The 22,983-nt window shown below is 35.2% G+C and overlaps 1 protein-coding gene across 5 annotated transcripts in view; it reads right to left on the bottom strand.

The window, feature by feature from the left end:
• BANK1 (B cell scaffold protein with ankyrin repeats 1) overlaps positions 1-22,983 on the bottom strand; it is a 319,844-nt gene that overhangs the window by 270,265 nt on the left and 26,596 nt on the right. For 4 of the 5 annotated variants that reach the window (XM_001108807.5, XM_078002029.1, XM_078002031.1 and 1 more), the window contains one exon: positions 10,232-10,630. The exons of the other annotated variant lie outside the window; for it this stretch is intronic. In XM_001108807.5, the coding sequence (XP_001108807.4) occupies positions 10,232-10,630 (399 nt within the window). The remainder of the gene's footprint in view (positions 1-10,231; positions 10,631-22,983) is intronic. 5 annotated transcript variants of the gene reach the window in all.

Below are 22,983 nucleotides of genomic sequence, written 5' to 3'. Positions count from 1 at the left end.
AACATTAGCTGGGCATGGTGGTGCATGCTTGTAGCCCTAGCTACTTGGGAGGCTGAGATGTAAGAACTGCTTGAACCTGCAAGGTAGAAGTTGGAGTGAGCTGAGATCTCACCACTGCACTCTAGAGTGAGACCTTCTCCCAAAATACATATTTTTTCTTTAAATTTAAAAATTATTGTCCATAATTCAAAGTCAGGTGTCATATATTTATTGAGATTAAATATGCTATAAAATTAAATATTTGAAATTATATAGTAGCTATCTTGGAACGAATATGGGAAGAAAGCAATTGTGTATCTCCTTTGTCCTAGTTTCTAAAAAGTTATGAAAACCTAAGAAACAATTACACATTAGATATAAATCACACTTTCTCATATTCCAAAATAAGTTCAATGAGTTGTAATGAACTTGGCCAGTTGAACAAAAAAATAATTATTGCATATGGTGCTGGTCATTGTGAATAATGAAGCAATGATTCAGACAAATCCTCCCTGCTTAAGAATTGAAGGGATGATAAAGCATTTATTAGGGGATAGGGTAGCATAATGGGGCTGAAAAATACAGGTTCTCAATTTCCATAATGTTAGTCAAATTGAATTCCTACAAAAGTACTTGAATAGAAAGTAATGTTGAATAACAGTTAAGCTTCCTTTTATGGGAAGCTATTAAATGGATTGACGAGCATTACTCACCTCCCTAGAAATACATTTTGTAGCATTATGATACTATTAATAGTCAAAAAATTCAGATATGAGATGAGCTTTAGAAGCGCACTTGTGATGATTTCCATATATCTTAATATTTCTCTTACAATCAAAAGGAAATCATAATTGCCTCGTAAAGAGCACAACCATAAACATTTAATGAATATAGTTCCTGAAGAAAACCATGTAATTTCAACCCTTCTATTATGCAACTTATAAAATGGGATATTAAAATTTTCAACTCTCTCAATATATGAGAATATTAAGACACTAGTAAAAGTAATTTGAAATCAGTCGTGAAAACTTAAGGTTAAAAATACATATCCTCGATAAATGAGTGTAAGTGAATTCTCATTTGGTGATATCATAAAATGTCTGACTTTTAAAATCTTAATTTCTTAATTTAGTTTAAACTACCTATTGCGTTTCTCAGTCAAGAATAAAGTTAAAATGTACGAGTTTCTCACTCTATTCCCTGTGTGAAATACAAAAATATGGCAAAACAGTGTCAGATACATCATCTTGTATCAAGCTGTTAACTAATCTCATATGATCCTATACCTTAATTTCCAGCATAAATATGTGTGAACAAGAAAATGTTACTGATGTTAAGAAAATAAAGTTTAAAGTGTCTGTCTTGAAAAAAAATTATTGAGGTTACCAAGTGGCTGGTCACCAGCTAAGGGAGGGCATGTTCAAGTCAAACACAGCTCAAAGGTGTACTCTCCCTCCAATGGATGGCTCAATTATCACGTAAGTGTAGATATTTTGGGGCCTTGGATTAAAGGTAGACTTCAGGATACCAACTGTCTTGGCATAGATTTCAGAACAAGATAATTTATAATAAGAGACAGTAAAATTTTGTTTTTTTCATGGACTCTGTACATAGTTTCTTCCCTTTAACACTAGAGTTAATTTTCAGAAAAGCCTTGGAATCGTGCTGTTTATGCAGCAGACGATCATTTCCCATGTGGCATTGAAATGTGAAAAAAAATCAGCTTTTAGCAAAGATAAAGAGGAAATCATCTAAAGTAAGGTAAGACTTTTGGAAAGCAAAGAATAACATAAGCTAACTTCTAAGTTGTTAATAACACAATGATCCTGAGTAATATGAAATAGTGTACCTTAGTTTTTAGTTCAAAAAGGGAGGCAGTAGAACTCAGAAATAGGGTGCATACATTCATAATATGAATATGGTTAAAAGCTACCCAGAGGCCAGGCATGTTGGTTCCTGCCTGTAATCCCACCATTTTGGGAGGCCAAGGTGGGTGGATCTCTTGAAGCCAGGAGTTCGAAACCAGCCTGTCCAACATGGTGAAACCCCATCTCTACTAAAATTACAAAAAAAAAAAAAAAAAAAAAAAATTAGCTGGGCGTGGTAGTGCACAGCTGTAATCCTAGCTACTCAGGAGGCTGAGGCACGAGAATCACTTGAAATCTGGAGGTGGACGCTGCAGTGAGCCCGGGTCCCACCACTGCACTCCAGTCTGGGTGACACAGCAAGACCCTATCTCAAAAAAGAAAAGAAAAAGAAGAGAGAGGAGAGGGAGAGGGGGAGAGAGGAGAAGGAGAGAGGATAGGTAAAGGAGAGAAGGAGAGGGAGAGGAGAAAAGCTCCCCAGTCGTATACAAAATGCCATTACCAACATGCTAAAAATATCCTGATCAAATGCCTTTATCTTATTTTATTAGCAATAAACAAATTGTAATTACATTCTGGTGTCTAGGACTAATAAATTTTTACTAATCATTTTGTTGTTTGAGTTTCATTCTTCAATATATATGAGAATGACCAAACATGACATTTAAAAAAAGAAGAATTAAAAATAGAATTTAAAAAGATGAATTTATTAATACATAAAAAATTTCTTCAAAGAGAAATTGAATATGTACCATACATTGAGGGAAAAATCCTTGAAACCTTAGTCCTTACAGTTTTAGAAATAATTTGAACGACTTTATTAAATCATGCAAGCCAGAGAAACTCTTTGGGACACAATAAAACCCTTGTGTAAAGTATCAGATACCTGAACTCAATTTATAATTCAGACTTTTTGAATAATATTCTTTTCAAACAATCCATCACTTTAATTGGAATTCTGAAGTTATAATGAACTATTAGTTTCTTAGAGAAAGAAAAAAAAGTGAGTATTCAATCCCTGAGTCTTAAAGTTGGCAGCTAATAATTTTTCAAACCTTAATAAATTCTAGAAGCACAAAAACAGTTGTACCAGTCTTAGTCCTAAATATACTAAATTATCATTACACATTTACTGATAGAATTGATTATTGTCTAAATTTGTGAACAATCAAAGTAAGTGTTTTAAATCCTGCTAATTAAAAAAGTTTTTACATAATATTTTATTATGAGAGGTCTTGTCTGCTACTTTAAGGTATTTTGACTTTATTCCATAGGTGACATAGAGCCCATAATATAGTGTGTGTTTTAGAAAAATAGGGAGGGAAAAGGCCACCAGCTGGGAGGTTCTAGTAGTAGACTGTGAAATGGAAAATGAAGATCTAGGCCAATGGATGAGAAATGGGAACGAAAATACAGTTCCCACAGAAATTAATTGAATGTAGAAGATGGGGAAAGCTCTGGGATAGTGCTGAGCTGATGGCTTTGGATTACTTTATTTTGAAATAATAATTCAGCCTTTCTTTTAACCTCTTGATTTTAATAGTGTTGAAGAGTACAGAGCAATTATTTTATAGAATCTTCCTTGATTCCACAAAAATTTCCCAGTTTGATTTGTCTGATATTTCCTCATGATTAGATTGAGGTTATATATTCTTGACAAGAATCCTACAGTAAACCTTTCATCAAGAGGTTTCAACAAAGAGAAAAACTAAACTGTACCATAAACATTTATAAATTTGCACTTAGAAACACAATTTGTGCTTTCTGGGTTTGTGGGGGTTTTTTGATGTTGAGAATGCTGACATTTTTTTAAATGAAGTTTTTTTGTTTTTGTTTGTTTATTTGTTTGTTTTATTGGAGCCAGAGTCTCGCTCTGTTGCCCAGGCTGGAGTGCAGTGGCACCATCTGGGCTCACTGCAGCCTCTGCCTCCCAGATTCAAGTGATTCACCTACCTCAGCCTCCCAAGTAGCTGGGATTACAGGTGTGCACCACCACGCCCAGCTAATTTTTGTATTTTCAGTAGAGACTGGGTTTCACCATGTTGGTGAGGCTGGTCTCGACTCCTGGCTTCAAGCGATCTGCCTGCTTCAGCCTTCCAAAGTGCTTGGATTACAGGCGTCAGCCACCGCAACAGGCGTAAAAGAAAGTTAACAACATTCCATTTTTAAAGCAGCAAAAAGGAGAAGAAAAAAATGGTAAAAAATAGTTACAGAGAATATAGAATGTAACGAAAGTCATAAGTAAGCAATAATCAAAATTAATAAAATTAGATAAGGAAAATATTTTTCAAGCAGAAATGATCTGAGATGAATTTATTAATAAAGCAACTCTTCAGCTGACTTTGAAGGATGGTTGAGATTTCAACTGAAAATATGTGGAAGGATACTCCAGATGAAGAGAAAAATGAAAGAACAATGGAGTGAAGGCAAAAATGGAAAGGCTGTGTTTTTTCAATGGTGAATGATGCAATTACCCTACTATACAGTATATGCTGGTGACAGAAATGTCCTGGACACCCATGCTGGAGCCATATCTTCAAAGAGCTGAAAGACCATGCAAAAAGGAAGGACTTCATTTGAAAGGCTACAACATCTCATTGACCAGTTGTAGGAAGGTCCAGTGAGTCAGAGTTCTTAAGCAATACACAGCACAGACAGAAAGAAAGGAGAACAATGCTTCTGCATAGTTTGTTTCTGTTGTGTTGTTTGTTTTGTTTTGTCTTTCCAATAATTCTACTGTTACATTACTACTCTTCATTTTGTCCTTCTTTTAAAGAGTGTAATAAAGCTAAAAATTTGAAATCTTTGGTTTGGTAATAGAAAAACAAAATGGAAATGCTAAGGTTCTTCAAGAAAGAGTTAGAAGTTTTTTTCCTGTTAATGGACAATAAGAAAATATGAGAAAATAAGCCATGGAGAGAGCTGTTGGTAAAGGGTAGCTCAGGGGTTGCAAGCAAACCAGGGTACCTGGTCCAGAAGTGATAGGGGCAGAGTCAAGAACAAAGAACAAGGGAGGTCAGAGGTCTTGGAGAGGTGCCAGGATCCTGAAAACCAGAAGGATTCAAGTACATGTTCGTGATACTCAGAAATGGTCATTGATTTTATAACAATTTCAGATCAGATTATTTATATCACCTATAAATGTGGAAAGACTAGAGAAGCAAATTAGGTAACAAACCAAAACTAACAAATAGAGGACAGAAAAAGGAAGAAGTGTCACACAAACGGTTATAAAACACACAGAAAATAGGAAATACATCTGGATTTGTGTTATTCCCAATTTGGGAATTAAGAAGACAGGAAATTTGGTTTCCTTAATTCCTTTAAAGGAAATAAAATACATGGAGAAAACATAAATTATTGTATCTTCTAAAAAAACTTTTTTAATGTTAAAAACTTTTCTCTGGAGCCTTGATTAATTATAAAATAGCTTTCTCCTAAAATTTCCTCTGATTTTTCTTTGTCTTATATTAATATATTAGAACATTTAATTATTTACATGACTTTCTTGGCATTGTTATTATTCTCTTTTTCATAGCATGTTTCTGAATAATAAGTTCCCCTTATTCTTTGTATAATTTATTTATGGAATGAGGAAAAGTAGAAAAGGGACAGTAAAAACTGCATTCCACATTCTTTGTCCTATTTCACCAATTTTTTTTTTGACTGATCTCAATGTAAATACGAGACTTTATGTCTTCAACATGAATGGCAACATAAACATAAAATAATTTAGCAGAGCACTTAAGCAAATTTATCACTGCATAGACTACAGCAAATAGAACCAATTTTTTCAAAGGACACAACCCACATATAAAAGTTATTTTATGTAGTTTGGAAATTGCTACCATTTTGTAGACTTAGAAATACAACTATATGCTTCTGGTTGCATTCTTGTACCTCAGACAAAAATACACTATATTTGAACACCCTTTTCCAGATAAGATGGTTATATTCTCCAATTGGCATATCTAAGTTACTCTAAGAAATCAGAGTCCAAAATCAATGTGGGCAGATGAGAAATAATAGTGTCTCCAAAATAGTACTGTGTTGTCTACAAGGTGTGAGTTTTTCTCTCATCAAGTATGAATAGAAATATAATTTGAAGACATAGCAGAATACCACTTTCATATCCACTCAAAAATACTCATTATAAAACAAAACAACTGAAGCAATAAAAAGATATATATCAAATATTTTTACATAACAGTGACATTATAGCTCAAGTGGCCAAAATAACATGAGTTCTTTGAATAAACAGAAATTATGGGTGTGAGGAGCCATCTAAAATTTTACTAACAATCTTCAGGGAGAAAAGTAGCATATGCTTACTTATGCTTTATTGTGATTTAAAAAAATAATTTTCCTATTGTAACACTTTTTTCTTTTCACTCAAAAAAGTTTAATGTACTTGAGGAATACTAACAAGAGAGCAAAAGAGATCGTAAGAAACTTGAAAACTTCCAGTTTAAACATTATGGTGTATTGTGAATATTTCCCCTTTTTATTCTTGGAAATCATCCCAACACAGAGACAATGAGGAAATATTATGCAAATATCCTATTTAGAGGAAATAGGAAACAGTGAAATTCTAGACCCAAATTCAACGAACTGTTTCCTAAAACAGTGATAACAGAGCGTAAGGATGTACAGGAAGAAACAGAGAAAAGACACTTTGAAGAAACAGTCCAGAAGCTGCAGATTTGAGCCAGCAAACATACTTCCTCTAAGGCTAAGGGCACATTATAGATATGAGGCATCAATTTGAGGGAGAAGCATCTATGGAAGCAGTTTGGTTCTAAAAAGTAGACAAAGTGAGGTTAAATGAAGAACTATACGGAAAAATCATGTTACAGAAAGCAGTCTACATCTGTGGAAGCAGAGAAGTACAGTCTTTCATGGTAAAATAACAACAACAATAGCAAAACAGAACAAACAACAAAACCCACTCTGTCTATTTCCACTGGCTGGACTGAAAAAATTCTCTTTTCTCAGCGACACATAAGAAAACCTGAGGCCGGGCGTGGTGTCTCATGCCTGTAGTCCCAGCATTTTGGGAGGCTGAGGCAGGCGGATCACCTGAGGTCGGGAGTTCGAGCCCAGCCCGACCAACGTGGAGAAACCCCATCTCTACTAAAAATACAAAATTAGCTGGGTGTGGTAGCACACGCTTGTAATCCCAGCTACTCAGGAGGCTGAGGCAGGAGAATTGCTTGAACCTGGGAGGCGGAGGTTGCAGTGAGCGGAGATCGCACCATTGCACTCCAGCCTGGGCAACAAGAGTGAAACTCTGTCTTGAAAGGAGAGGACAGGTGAGGAGAGGAGAGGAGAGGAGAGGAGGAAAACCTGAACAAGCACATAATCTATATAAAGATACTAAAAGGGAAAAGGGAGAAAGGGAAGGAGAGAGGGAGGGAAGGAAGGGAGGAAGGGAGGGAGGAAGAAAGGAAGGGAGGGAGGAAGAAAGCAAGGAAGGGAGGGAGGAAAAGAGGAAAGGAGAAAACCAAAGGAGATGGGGAGCAAAAACTAAAAACATATTACCATAAACAAAGTTGAAAATTGTAACCAAACATTTCACCGTGAATTTTTAATGTAATGAATAGAAATCACTTTTTGAAAGCAATTATATAGTGCAGATATGCAAGAAGTTAGAGAGAGGTGAGTGAATTAAGAACAGGAGATGAATTTTAAATTACAAGTGCTCAACCAAATGGTACAATGAGAAAAAGTCAAAGTACTATGAAAATGAAAGAGATTGGAAGTAATACAGAGGAAGAGAGACTCCTGGAAGCACAAAATGGTAGCAAAAGTTAAAGTGAAAATGCAAACTAAGTTAATTAGATATTAATAGACTCAAAAGGGATTAGAGAGAAATTGTAGAGTGCACTTCAGACTAAAGATATCCAAAATACATAAAAAAGGAATCCCTGAAAAATAAACCGTAAACTTACATATAAGTTAAGAAATTCTTCATGAAATAAAAGAAGAGTTGAATCTACATTTTGGGAAAAAGATAAAAACAAAAATAAGAAAGCATGTCCCTGGGAAAAATAATCCAGAATAGTCAGCACTAAAATAGTCTAGTAAAGTCACTAAACTTCAACTATAAATGAAGAATCCTTTAGTCAGCTAGGCAAATACAAATTCTGTAAATTCTGCAATGCTAGAGACAGAACGGCAATAGCAATACTCTCCTCAGACAAACTCTACCTTCAGTGTAAGACAAGAGACAAACTTTTAAACATGCAGGAATTCAGAAACATTGCTTCCAAGGAACCTTCCTCAGGAATGATTAGAAATGACCTTCAGCCAACCAAGGGATTATTAAAATCACAACAACAAAGGAAACTGTCAACAATGTAAGCCCTGTTAGTAGATCCTCACCCAGTGGAGCCTTCAGAGGATCTCAGTTCCGGACAGCTTGACTGCATCCTCATGACAAAGCCTGCTCCAGAACCTCCCAGCTAAACCTCTCCTAGATTCCTAAATCATAGAAACTGATATAACCATTATTTATTAAGTTGCCAAAAGTTAGAGAAACTTGCTGTGCAACAATAGACAACTAAGACAATGCTTTTAAAAACTATTGGATTTGGGCCGGGTGTGGTGGCTCACGCCTGTAATACCAGCACTTTGGGAGGCCAAAGTGGTCTGATCACTTGAGGTTATCGAGACCAGCCTGGCCAACATGGTAAAACCCCGTCTCCATTAAAAGTACAAAAATTAGCCAGGCATGATGGTGCATGTCTGTAATACCAGCTGCTCCAGAGGCTGAGGCACAAGAATTGCTTTAGCCTGGGAGGCGGAGGTTGCCATGAGCCAAGTTCATGCCACTGCACTCCAGCCTGGGTGATAGAGTGAGACTCTGTCTCAAAACAAAACAAAACAGGCTGGGCGCGGTGGCTCAAGCCTGTAATCCCAGCACTTTGGGAGGCCGAGACAGGCGGATCACGATGTCAGGAGATCGAGACCATCCTGGCTAACAAGGTGAAATACAAAACAAACAAACAAACTAAACAATACAAAACAAACAAACAAACAAAAAACTAGCCGGATCAGGTGGCGGATGCCTGTAGTCCCAGCTGCTCCGGAGGCTGAGGCAGGAGAATGGCATAAACCCGGGAGACGGAGCTTGCAGTGAGCCGAGATCCAGCCACTGCACTCCAGCCTGGGCGACACAGGGAGAAGAAAGTTGTTTTCCACCAGGAAAGAAGCATAGTGAGAAGTGTAGTGAGAAGAGCTTCTAGCGAACCATTTGGGGTTGATATAGGTTCCCTGGATTTCCAGAATTCCCAACACTTGTGCTGGATCCAGGTTTGGAAATTACTAAACGCAAGAGACTGTTGCTGTACTGCTGCTCTGAGGGCAGGATGGTGATAGCAACTCTGGGAATGGCTTATATGCCCAGAGTTTGTCCGGAAAAAGATAAATGGAGATAAAAGAAGGTTTATCGTCAGATAGATGTGGACAAGGTAGGAGAAACACCCAGCCAGGAGATATCTCAGTGCCATTTTCATCATGAGAGACATATGAATGAGCCATAGAACTCGACAGTAAGAATCTACATGCGTTAGATAACCACAGCTATGATCTTAGAGAAGAGAGAATATTTGACTCATTAAGAAACTGCAGGAGAGACATTCCCAGCGAATAAGGGATTTCCAAAAACTCAGAAATTTACTCCAAGAAAAAGAGGCAACTTTTAATCTGATGTTGCCAAGATAAAATAATAGCTTCACTCCTTCCCTTTAAGCCATGAAACCATAGTTGGAAGACTGGGAGTTGAGAGCAAAGTACAGACTCAGAAACCCAGGGAAGCAGCTGACCACAGCACTCCTTTCACACCAAGCAGAATAAAACTATGGAAGGGAAAAGCTTTAACATTAGTAAGTTGCGGCATTTTGATTATTACATGGAAACGTAATTAATTAATTAATGGGACCTTGTATTTTATCTAAAGGTTACAAGCTTAAAATTTTAAAAGCTCTGTAATTGTAACCCAGACCTTCAAACCTTGAACTGTTACTGACTGGTAACACTACTACAGTATATTAACTCATGCCTCACCAGTTATATAAGAAACCAGTTTCCAGAACCAAACTGTCATATGGCTGAGCATACCATACTTGTTCTGCCATGGTCTCATCCAGGCTGCCCTGAAGAATATATTTATAAGCATTTTTAGAACAACGAATAAGCCTTGATTGGAATGGAGCTAAAAATTAAGAACCTTAATCTATTTTGTGGACAGTACAATATACTGTTGAATAAAAGCAGCTCTCATTTTTCTTATTTTTATCATAACATCAGTTATTGGTTCTGAAAAACTTGCAATTCTTTAATTACAAAAAACAAAAAAAAATTAAACAAAGATTTGGCAACATTACCTTTGAATATGATACTCTGGATTACAGAGATGTAGTCTTCAGGTTCCTGCTCAGTTGAGATCTCCCATCTGCTTTGAGAGATATTTAATAATTCATAAAGCTGATGTGAACTCATCACTCCACAAAGCAAAGTAACTACACTTTCTGGTGAATGAAGTATCTTTTCCAGAAACTGACATTTCTTTGGAGTTAGGCCTTTAAGCAGGCTATTTGATAATATCAAAAGTTTACATTTGTAAGAGGTTAAGTTCAGCAACTCCAAATGCCGAAAAGAGAAATTCTCCAAGCGATATAACAGGATCGCTTCCCTTTGAACAACATGTAAAAATACTTCTGTCAAGTACAGAGCCCATTCCTCAGCATCCTCTTCATATATCATTATGATGTCTTTTGTATTTCCTGAAAAAGAAAAAATATTTTCTTATATTTGCAATGCTATCAGCAGGTTATTATTTTTCAAAAATTTTAATATGCTTACTAGGCAATATATTAAGTTGCTGATACCAGAGAAAAACTATATGAAAGTCCTTCATAGTATTAAAAAACCATAGATTAAAGAAAACTATAATTCAAAGATAAGTTGATTTAAATTTTAAAAAGAATGATAAGAAAAAGTATAATAAATAAGAAGTTGAGAGTCAAAACAATACCATTACCCAGATAATAAATAAATTAGAAAAAGAAATGAGTAGATTAGACATAGATAATGTTATAGATAATATTTTAACTTCTGGCCCAAAAGAAAAGCTTGATATTTTCATAGTAATTCAAAAAAATAAATAAATAAAGGAGGAGAACAAGGCTAACACAACTGTAGAAAATACGATACATTTAGTTGAGAGTTAAAAACAGAAAAGATTCAGTATAAGGATGATCCAAAAACCTGAAGTAGAAGAGAATAATATACACATTAAAATGTTGCAAAACATATAATTTTTAATAATTTAGAAAATCCTTGTAATAAGAAAGATAAAGGAGCCAGTTTTATGGATCAGTGTGAAACAATCAGGCTCCAACTAAAACTGTTAAAGAAAACAGATCTTGCTGGGCGCGGTGGCTCACAACTGTAATCCCAGCATTTAGGGAGGCTGAGGCGGGCGGATCACGAGGTCAGGATATCGAGACTATCCTGGCTAACACAGTGAAACCCCTTCTCTACTAAAAAGACAAAAAATTAGCCGAGCGTGGTGGTGGGCACCTGTAGTCCCAACTACTTGGGAGGCTGAGACAGGAGAATGGCTTGAACCCGGGAGGTGGAGCTTGCAGTGAGCGGAGATCGTGACACTGCACTCCAGCCTAGGCAACAGAGCTAGACTCTGTCTTAAAAAAAAATAAATAAATAAAATAAAATAAAATAAAATAAATCTTGATTACATTGTCCTTGACTTAATGATAATTATAAAATTTCTTCACATATCCAGGAAGGAAAACCAAGTCACCACGATAAGAAAAATGTGAGGTTGGTGTTGATTTCTTCAGAGCAATTTCCAGATGAATTATAGGAAAATTTTTATAAAACTAATTTTTACAGTATATTCATACTATAAAATATTGCATAACAATGAAAAAGAATGCAACAATGCCACATGCAACATGGATGAATCTAGAGACATAACATTGAGTGAAATAAGAAAGGGTATATATTGCATAATTGTATTTATATAAAGTTCCAAAGCAGAAAACTTGATTCACGATGATACAGATCCGAATATTTTAGGGCAGAATTAACAAATTAAAGTAGGCATGAGAGAGCCTGCTGGAGTTCTGGATATGGTCTATATTTTGATCTAGGTGGTAGAGATTTATGGAGATATACATACATGTAACATATATATATGTAAATTCACTCATCTACATATCTTAGATATAAGTTATACTGCAATAAACCTGTAAAAGCTAGATGACTTGGGGAGGGAAAGCTATAGGAAATAAGTAAAGCATTTGTAACATTATCACATGTATTTGAAAAATTAGAGAAAATATGCTAATAATGGAGGTTTGACAGGTCTTATAGGGCATTTACAAAAAGAATTAAAGAGAGGTACATTTCAATATTTTGCACAAAAAACAAAAAAATGAAGTAAATATTAACTCCAGAAAAAAGCCCCAAAATTTACAAAAGTAAGCAGGATAATTATAGACTATTTGGATCAATAGTGTGCATGTGTTTATAGTTATAATAATGTAAAAACTAATTAATTAATGACAAGTTGAGATTTAAATATTATGGAGAATAAGGGAAGAGTAAGACAAACAAAAGTATAAAAATATCTATCTTTTTTTTATCTACAGGAAGACAATAGATAATAGCTAAAATTAGTAAATCAAGAAATCGTAATATAAATGTATCTTTTTGAAATATGCAAAAGAATAAAAAAAGAAACTTTGAAAAAATTATGGCTTTTAAGGTTCTTAGAAGGGTGGAATGGTATTTGGGGAAAGGGAAAGTAAAGCACTGTCTATTTTCACTATGTTTTATCATTGTTTTACATGAAAGTGTAACTGTAATCGAAATTTAAATAATAGAGGAAAATCCAGCCAAAAAATAGCAGAACTAAAGTAAAGTAAAAGGAAATGAAAGCAAGTTTGGAAAAAGAATAGGGTGAGTTGAATACATGTACATATAGAACAACAACTAAATGCTGAGGGCATTATGATTGCACTACAAAATGCACATGTTAACTTCATGAAATAAAAGTGATTACACAGCACGAAAAACTGAGCATTTGGAGAGGAGAAAGTAAAACATACCTCATCTTCAATAGAATGTAATCCTTTAACACTGCCTAAATTTGAAACATTAATTTAAAATAATGACTTCATTCAATATTTCTGTATCATCATTTTTCCCTAGACAATAATACATAATCTAAAAAGCACTCAAAGAAATTTTTATCTTAAAATTAATATATCATTAGTTTTACTTTAAATTAACTTTATATTTAAAGATAGCATGTAAAGTCTAATCTCATTTTTAATAAAATAGTACCTCCATGACTATTTACCTAAAATAATTCTATCATTAGCAACAATTGTTTAAGAGAGAGAGGACTTTGAGAGATACATGACTTTCTTTTTCTTCACTCTTCCATATTGCTTATATTTTTATAATAACCTTATTTTACAAAATACAATCATTTTTAAATATCAGTTTTTACAGTATTATCATGAGTACAAAGAATGAAACACCAAACTCTTGTCATCTTCTTCCTCTGAAAACAGAGCATGTATTTTCTATACCACTGATGCGGCAATGAAAACCATAATGATTCTGAGATCTTTTGTATTTTATTAAATTATTGAGTTTATGTATTTCTGTCTTTTCTCATGATATAAATATTATCTCTGAGGGCAGATAAATAAAGCTATTTTGCAATCCAATTCCTACACAATGCCAAGCACAATTTCTTGAACAGATATTCAACAATTTTTTTACATATTTATGTATGCAAGTGAGAAAAAATCTGACAGAAAAGATATGGGAATCACGTGTAAGTTGTATATGAATCATCAATATAGTTCTGTAATTCTGTGTGTAGTAGTGTAGTATCTCACCCAGCCTGCATGCTAACTAAATAAATAGTTTAACAGGAATAATATGCCATAATTCAGTATTTTTATGTTTGAGGAATGGTAGAAGGAGGGTTTTCTTCATATTGCATATAGCCAGAATAAGTTGTTCTACAGTTATAAAAATAATAGGAGTATAAATAAAATTAATAATAATTAAAATTATCAAGCACTTAAAGTAAATTAGGTCTCTATGTGTTTCACATATGCTGTTTCATTTAATTCTCACAATTACACTACTAAGTTAAGTATTAATGTTATCCTCATTTTACAGATGGGAAAACTGAAGTGGTATTAGAATCAGGACTCCAATGCGGGCAGTCTGCCCTGCCCTATCCCCTATACTTTTAACTTCTAACAGCAAAGGACACAATAATATTATTTAAAAGATTACGGTAGATTATTTGCAGGGATATGAGTTAGATTAGTCAATATCAAGCAGCCTGTGGGGTATTCTTAACTATGCACAGTATGTGAAGGCTTACTGGGAGTCTGGTTTCCTACCAAGGAGAAAGAGGAAACAGAACATATCATGCACTCCAAGAGTAGAGTAATCTATGAAGAATTTACAGAATTGACTTTTTGACTCTATAATTTAAATCAAGAAAATTGTAGAATGAGCTATGAGTATATGTTAACGTAAAGAATTAATACTCCCATGTTATTTGGCTGGGTATCACAATTGGCAGACAGCTATATGAAATCAAAACTAGAAACAATCATAACCTGTCTTTCAAAGCCCAAGAAAATGGCACAGGTAGTCTTTCTCAATACTCTAGATGCATTTTTACTTATGTTGAAAATTGAGCCTTTTTATTTGACGTATATTTTCTCAATATCCTCATTTGACATCAAATATCATTCCTTTCTTCTCTACAGATGAAGTCATTTCAGTATTTCAATCTTTGGTTTTCTTAATTATTATTCACTGAGGCTTTCTATGTACCAGGCATGTTGCTAAGCAGTTGACATGTATAACCTCATTTAATCCTCACTGAACTGCACGGAGTTGGTCCTGTTAGTCTTATTTTACTGATGTTCTCATTGAGGCTCAGAGGGCTTAAGTTATTTATCAGAGCCACAAAGATAGTTGTTGATCTTTATGCTGACTTTCTTTCTTTTCATGCGAAACTAAGTTGTGTTGAAATATAAAAGTTAATAAAAACTCTTTTAATAAGCCATGGTTTTCTTTCCCTTTTTCTAGAAAAAAAGTTTGTACCTGAATAATATCTAGGCCCACAGACCCCAAAATAGTTCTTTATAAATTCTCAAAAGTAGCCCAGTGGCCTTGCACTGTACTTCATTTTATACACTTGAATTAAATCAACCCTAAGTAATTCTCCCCATTTAAGGAGGGTTACTGTCATTAAGATTGGTCAACTTTTATAGGCTTTGCAATGAAACAATAGATGATAAACTTGAAACATAGAAATATATAATTTCCATTCCTGGAAAGCTTCATCATAATAAAAAGACAATACTATTGAAGACGGAATCAAGATCTGCAAATAAATTATTTTAAATGTACATCTTACAGTCTTGCATCATAAAGTGACAGCATTATATAATGGTTCAGTAGGAACAAAATACAGCCATATTAATTTTTATAAATTTACCATATTCTTTCAGATTCAATAATGCCTTATTTATCTTAAATATTCTATAACAAATGTTCAAACCTGAAAGAAATATTTATCAATAATTTATATCAATAATTGCTTTTCCACCAAAACCAGGTTACATTACATATTACCAAAAGAATGAGACTAAACATATATTAAAATTCTTCTTATTCCATATGCACAGCTTCAAATGGCAGATTTTCTTCTTTTTGAATAAGAGCCAATCTCATACCCATGTTTTGATTGTGCATAATGGAAAAAGATTGCATAATGCATCCTTTCAATATTACATTTTTCTAACTGGTAACCAAACGGCAGAATAAAAGAAAGCAGAAAATTACAAAAACAAAAATGAGTTTCAGCCATAATGGATTCAGCAGTAACAACAAGAACATTAATCTTAATATAATCACACACACAACATATATCATTACTTAAATTACACAGTAAGTATAACTCAATTGAGTTTACATTCCAACTTTGTACTGTTATTTCTAGTACAACATGGGAACAAAACTGGGGATTTTTCAAAGGTTTGAATGTAGTGAAACACACCATAACTAATATTTCTCCTCTGGGAAAGTGGCTAATTCCACTTATTCATAGTGGGACATTCACATATGAAGCGTTTCCTGTATAATCTGCATAAATCTGTGTAGTAGGCGCTGTGAATGCACATCTCATATCTTCCTGGACCACCAGCTACTGCTTAGTGGTCAGTTATTAAGCATATTGACCACTTCTGACCTCTGCTTTACTGCCTGAGGACTTTCTCTGCTGCTAAGAGTACTTCCTCAGTTTGTGCACCTGCCCAGCAGCTCATTAGTTCCAGGGATTTAGTGCACCAAAAATAGGGGGACAACCTCAGGCAGTGAGGATCAGAAGTAAATGTGTAAATAACTCAGCTTATCCAACCTGCAATGGGGCAATTCTGAGGTTTGTTTTACACAGTAATCAGAAAGTCCCCATGGTATTGAATTGTAACTCCTCACTGTGTTATTCTGCTTATTAATACACACATTGTCTTTTCTCCGTTTCTTATCTTTCTCCATTCTCTCACTAGAGCTTCATGGGCTCATCATCAAATACCTGTACTCAAGTCCATTTTTCCAAATCTTCTACAGGAGTCTTCTTCTATACACTTACATTATTGAATTTAGTTCGTTCTTTCAAATGCAGGAAGGTACTAATACATAATTTTAAGATCATGCTTTTCAGCTATGGTGAAGAACAACCAGCAAAAAATTTTATGCAAATTCAGAATTTTCCACTTTCTTCTTCTAAGATGCAAACAGATACTTTTATGTCTCATACAGCAACCATGGAAGGGGTTTTTTTTCTATATAAAAAAGCATGGCACTAATTGTTACAGTATTATTTTGTGAAGTCTTCCTAACCCTGGATATATAAACTGAAAATGTTCTAATCCCATCTCTAATCACTTTTTATATCTAGTTGGGCCATTCATAAAATTGAATAAAACACAAGTACCTAATAGGGTTGTTGAAAGTACTAACTGAAAAAAATCATACAATGTGCTTATCACATGGCAAGGACAATAGAAGTCAGGAAATATTAGATCTTACCAGTAAGACTGTCTACATCTGAAAGCAGGAAGGCCATACTCAAAAGTTTCCCAAAAACCACAATAATAAGGTTTACAAAGGTAAATATATATATATGCATAAAATAAGTGATTATTTCCTAAGTTTCTATATTGTCTATATTATTTATATACATTGGAATGGGAATTAAAAGAAAATTTTTTGAAAATATATTTTTTATCAAGATATAGATATCATGGTTGAGAACATCTTGCACCTTTTGATAATTTGTATTAAAAGAAGAGAAAATGTGAGTGACGATTTGGGAAAGTTACTGTGTTAGAAATGGCTTTTAGGAAGCAATTGCAGCAAATACAAAAAAATGACAAATAGGGTCTAATTAAACTAAACAGCTTCTGCACCACAAAAGAAACTAACAACAGAGTACAAACACAACCATAAAGACACATGCACATAAATGTTCCCCACAGCACAATTTATAATAGCAAAGACATGGAATCAACCTAAATACCATCAATGATAGACTGGATAAAGAAAATGTGGTGGCCAGATGCGGTGGCTCATGTCTGTAATCCCAGAACTTTGGGAGGCCGAGGCGGGCAGATCACGAGGTCAGGAGATTGAGACCGGCCTGGCTAACATGGTGAAACCCCGCCTCTACTAAAAATACAAAAAATTAGCGGGGCGTGGTGGCGGGCGCCTGTAGTCCCATCTACTCAGGAGGCTGAGGCACGAGAATGACATGAACCTGGGAGGCAGAGCTTGAAGTGAGGGGAGATTGCGCCACTGCACTCCAGCCTGGGCGACAGAGCGGGACTCTGTCTCAAAAAAAAAAAAAAAAAAAAAAAAAGTATTCATTCCAAGACAGCACTGACCATAAGACCACCCATTATTTTGTTTCTTTAAGAAGAGAATGCTGTGATCAAAAACTATAATGTACCACAAATTTAAAGATAAATTTTAACTTTAGAGCATTTGAATAACAAATTGTCAGAATCAATAAAATATGGTAACTTTAGAGAATTTGAATAATAAAATAAATTGTTAGAATCAGTGAAATATGGTAACATTACTATCTCATACAGTCTCTTAAGTGCCTTTTTGTTGTTGTTGTTGTTGTTGACGAGGTCTCACTAAGGCTGGAGTGCAGTGGCATCATCTTGGGGCTCACTGCAACTTCCACCTCCCAGGCTCAAGCGATCCTCCCACCTCAGCCTCCTGAGTAGCTGGGACCTACTCACCATCATGCCAGGTTAAATTTTTTTTGTATTTTTTTAATGGTGGAGACAAGGTTTCACCATGTTGATCAGACTGGTCTCGAACTTCTGGGCTCAAGTGAACAACCCACCTAGGCCTCCCAAAGTGCTGGGATTACAGGCATGAGCCACCACGCCTTGCCAAGTGCTTCTCATTTCTCCAATTCAACATCAAGAATGATCTCCTCAGAATCTTATTATTTTCTATGATTCCCCCAGACTGATTTCTTTCCTGGAGGCTGGCCCTTATGGATTACATCATCCAGGCTTCCATGCCTACCTTGATTGAAAGCACCATCAGAATATCAGATGAGAAGAAAGAATAATAGGGTTTTTTATTGGCCTTCCACCCACTCCTCCATTTTAGTTTGGACAGTGGCTGCTTTCTTGTGTGGCCATTTTTCTATGACTTTTTTTTCATGGATCCAGTTTTCATGCAATTCCAATAACCATCTTCCTTTCCCTTATCTCATTAGTGTAGTAAATTTTTGCTGTTAGTTTGAATGCTTCACTATCCCTCCTCAATTCAAAAAATCAAGCAAACAAACAAACAAACAAAAAACCCCAAACCGACATATACCATATACAAAAGTCAGCTCATGATGGATTAAAGACTTAAATGTAAAACCCAAAGCTAAAAAAAAACCCTGGAAGACAACCTAGGCAATTCCATCCTAGACATAGAAATGGGCAAAGACTTCATGACAAAGACAGCAAAAGCAATCGCAACAAAAGTGAAAATTGACAAATGGAATCTAATTAAACAAGAGCTTCTGAACAGCAAAAGAAAGTATCAACAGTGAACAGACAACCTACAGAATGGGAGAAAAATTTTGCCAACTACGCATCTGACAAAGGTCAAATATCGAGCACCTATAAGGAACTTAAACACATTTCCAAGAGAAAAAAGCAAACAACCCCATTAAAAAGTGGGCAAAGGACATGAACAGACACTTTCAAAAGAAGGCATACATGTGGCCAACAATCACATGAAAAAAAGCTCAATATCACTGATCATTAGAGAAATGCAAATCAAAAGCCCAATGAGATACCATCTCATGTCAGTTAGAAGGGCTATTAATAAAAAGCCAAAAAATAACAGATGCTGGTGAGGTTATGGAGAAAATGGAAAACTTATGCACTGTTGGTGGGAGTGTAAATTAGTTCAACCATTGTAGAATGCAGCATGGCAATTCCTCAAAGACCTAAAGACAGAAATACCATTTGACCCACCCAGAGGAATATAAGTCACTTTACCATAAAGACACATGCACATGAATGTTCACTGCAGCACAATTCACAATAGCAAAGAGATGGAGTCAACTTAAGTGCCCATCAATGATGGATTGGCTAAAGAGAATGTGGTACATATACACCATGGAATACCATGCAACCATAAAAAGAATGAGATAATGTCTTGTGGGAACGTGAATGAAGCTGGAGGCTATTATTCTCAGCAAACTAATGCAGGAACAGAAAACCAAATACCACATGTTCTCACTTATAAGTGGGAGCTAAATGATAAGAATTTATGAACACAAAAAAGGAAACAACAGTCACTGGGGTATGCTTGAAGGTGGAGGGTGGGAGGAGGGAGAGGAGCAGAAAAGGTAACTATTGGGTACTGGGCTTAATTTCTGCGTGATGAAATAATCTGTACAACAGACCCCCGTGACATGAGTTTACCTATGTAACAAACCATCATATGTAGCCTCTAACCTAAAATAAAAGTTAAAAAAAAGAACATTTTTTAAAACTTCACTTGAGACAATTGCCTTACAAGTAATGTCAACTTTTCCTAGTACAGACGCCAACATCCCTCACTGCTTGCCTCTTGAATCAGTAACTAGAGTTAGAGCCCACAAAAAGGGAAGGGGAGAAAATTCCACAAAAAAACGATTTAATATTCAGAAATTGTTCGTGGATATTGCCAATATGTATCAGCATGAGTTTGGAAAGTATGTACGGAATGAATTTTAAGGGTTATTAGACTGAGAAAGATGAATCAGAAGATTGGATCTGACTGAATGTATCAATATGGTTGTATTTTAACAGCATTCAGGATTTAATGTATTATCTCAAGTACCTGTGGTAGTATTAACAGTCTATTAGAATGGTTAATTAAAACTTGGATTCCATGGTGGCCTACAGTCAATGAGGCTGCAATGCCAGAATTTCCCTGCTGTGACATAGAGGAGGGGTCAGTAGACAAACTTTCTGTAAACGGCTAGATAGTAAATACTTTAGCCTTTGCGGCACACTTGGAATCTCCTTTTCCTTCTTCTCCTCCTTATCCTTCTCCTCTTCTTTTCTATAACTTTAAACGTGTAAAAACCATTCTTAGCTCACAGGTGATACACAAACAGGACACCAGCTGGATTTCGTCTACTGACTATCATTTGCTGACCTCTACTCTAGAGTGTTCTGATGTTCCCTTTGCTAGCATTAAGAAATATATTAATGAAAAGTGCTGTGATGTCTGTCTTCTGTAGCATAGACACAATGATTAGGTTTAGACCTTTGAACTGAACTTTTGATGTCAATGGAGAATAATGAAGTCTGAGTTGGTAGAGAACAAATGGTAACACTCAATCATTAGAGACAATATAAATAATAAAAGTGTTTTTCACTGCAGGTATTCTGGTGGTATCTAATTCATCTGACGGTCCTTAGGAATGAAATATATAGTGTACATATTTGTAATACAGATTACAAATGTAATGTAAACCTAAAATATATAGCCTATGAAGGTTCTATATCATCTTTATAAACAAAACAATTCTCATTTGGGGTGCAAAAACGTACTTAAGTTGCTATAATGGAAATTCACAGACTGCTCCCTAGTTTATAGACTTAGATGACTTTGACTGAAGGGAACTCAGGTCCCTCTGAAAAAGGGATTTTCTATGATGCTAAACATGGATATCATAAATCTTCCTCCAAGCCTTCGTCAGAGTGACCTGAAGGCACGTGTACTAGGGAAAAAATAATACTCAGAATACTCAGGAATATCTTCTAGCAATTATTAGTTACTGGTCTTAACTGATAAAAAAATTCCCAAAGACTGAAAATACCACCATGGCATTTTTTGGGAATTTATAGAAGTCAGGTGTAATAGTAAATGACATTTTGCCTTGAGTATATGATAATGATTCCAATGGGCCCATGTGAGTACCACAGAGGTATCCCTGTGGGTATTTTTTAAGCCAGAAATGTTTGGTGAAAATGCGTATATATAGCAAATGTCAGAATCCTAACAGAGAATGAGGACTATTATGGTAGGAAACGCAAAATACATGTATCTGAAACTGTCAAATCCCATCCTCACAGTAAACTAAAAAAAAACCCAAAAATACAGTAATCTTTCTTGATCCATGGAGAATACCTTCCAAGACCCCCAGCGGATCCCAAAACTACAGATAGCATAGAACTCTATATATACTAAGCTTTTTTGCTATACATGTATGTCTATGATAAAATTTAATTTATAAATTAGGCATGGTAAGAGCATAGCAACAAAAATTATTTAAAAAATAGAACAACTGTAACAGTATATTATAGTAAAAGTTATGTGAATGTGGTTTCTCTTTATCTTCCTTTCAAAATATGTTACTATTTTTGGACCATGGTTGACCATGGATAACTAAAACCACAGGAAGCAAAACCACAGAGAAGGGGGACTATTGTACTACATTCCTGAAGGAATTACAGATTATTGCCACCAACAAAGACTTGGGAGATGAAGATACAATGGTGGTTATTTCTTCACAACTCTGCTTTACTCTCTAGTTTGCCAGTACAAAAGCCAAAGGGTCTTGTAAAATAACTGCTGATTTTCATAAACATAACCAAGTATTGATATTAACTGCTATTCCACAGATGATATATTCACTGCAGCAAATCAACTAGCCTATGTAAACTATAAACAGATATTTATCAAGTCATTTTCTTTATAATTGCAATGAATAAAGATAATAATCAGTTGGCAGTCACTTGGTAGAAACAGCAGCAACCTTTCACTGACTTACCTCAAGGCTATGCCCCATGTCATAATAACATCTGTATAAATACTGACCATATATATATGCCATACAGTACATAATTTTATATGTAAAATATAAAATTGATGAAATAAACTTGCTCATAGCAAAAGAGCAAATGTTCTAGTTGTCATAATATGATACATTTGTGTCAGAGTGTGAAGGATAAACCATGTTGAAGTTCAGGAACCTAAAATGTCATCAATCCTTCTAGACAGCCATTGGTGTAGCAGGGGTGTCCAATCTTTTGGCTTTCCTGGGCCACACTGGAAGAAGAATTGTCTTGGGCCACACATAAAATACACTAACACTAATGACAGCTGATGAGCTAAAAAAAATTGCAAGAAAAAAGATCTCATAATGTTTTAGGAAAGTTTACGAATCTGTGTTGGGCTACATTCAAAGCCATCCTGGTCAGGTTGGACAAGCTTCCTTTAAGGCGTATCAGGATAGCCCTATATACTGAAAGACAATTTTTTTTATTTCCAACTTTTAAGTTCAGGGGTATGTGTGCAGGATGTGCAGCTTTGTTACACAGGTAAATGTGTGCCATGGTGGTTTGCTGCATAGATCATCCAATCACCCAGGTATTAATCACCCAGCATTCATCAGTTATTCTTCCTGATCCTCTCCCTCCTCCCACCCCTAACCCTCCAACAGGCCTGGTGTGTGTTGTTCCCCTCTATGTGTCCATGTTTT

This window comes from Macaca mulatta, chromosome 5 (assembly GCF_049350105.2).
Source record: "Macaca mulatta isolate MMU2019108-1 chromosome 5, T2T-MMU8v2.0, whole genome shotgun sequence".
In the NCBI taxonomy this organism is placed as follows: Eukaryota; Metazoa; Chordata; class Mammalia; order Primates; family Cercopithecidae; genus Macaca; species Macaca mulatta.
The sequence above is the reverse complement of the archived record's forward strand: the minus strand, read 5'-3'. Positions and strand labels throughout refer to the sequence as shown.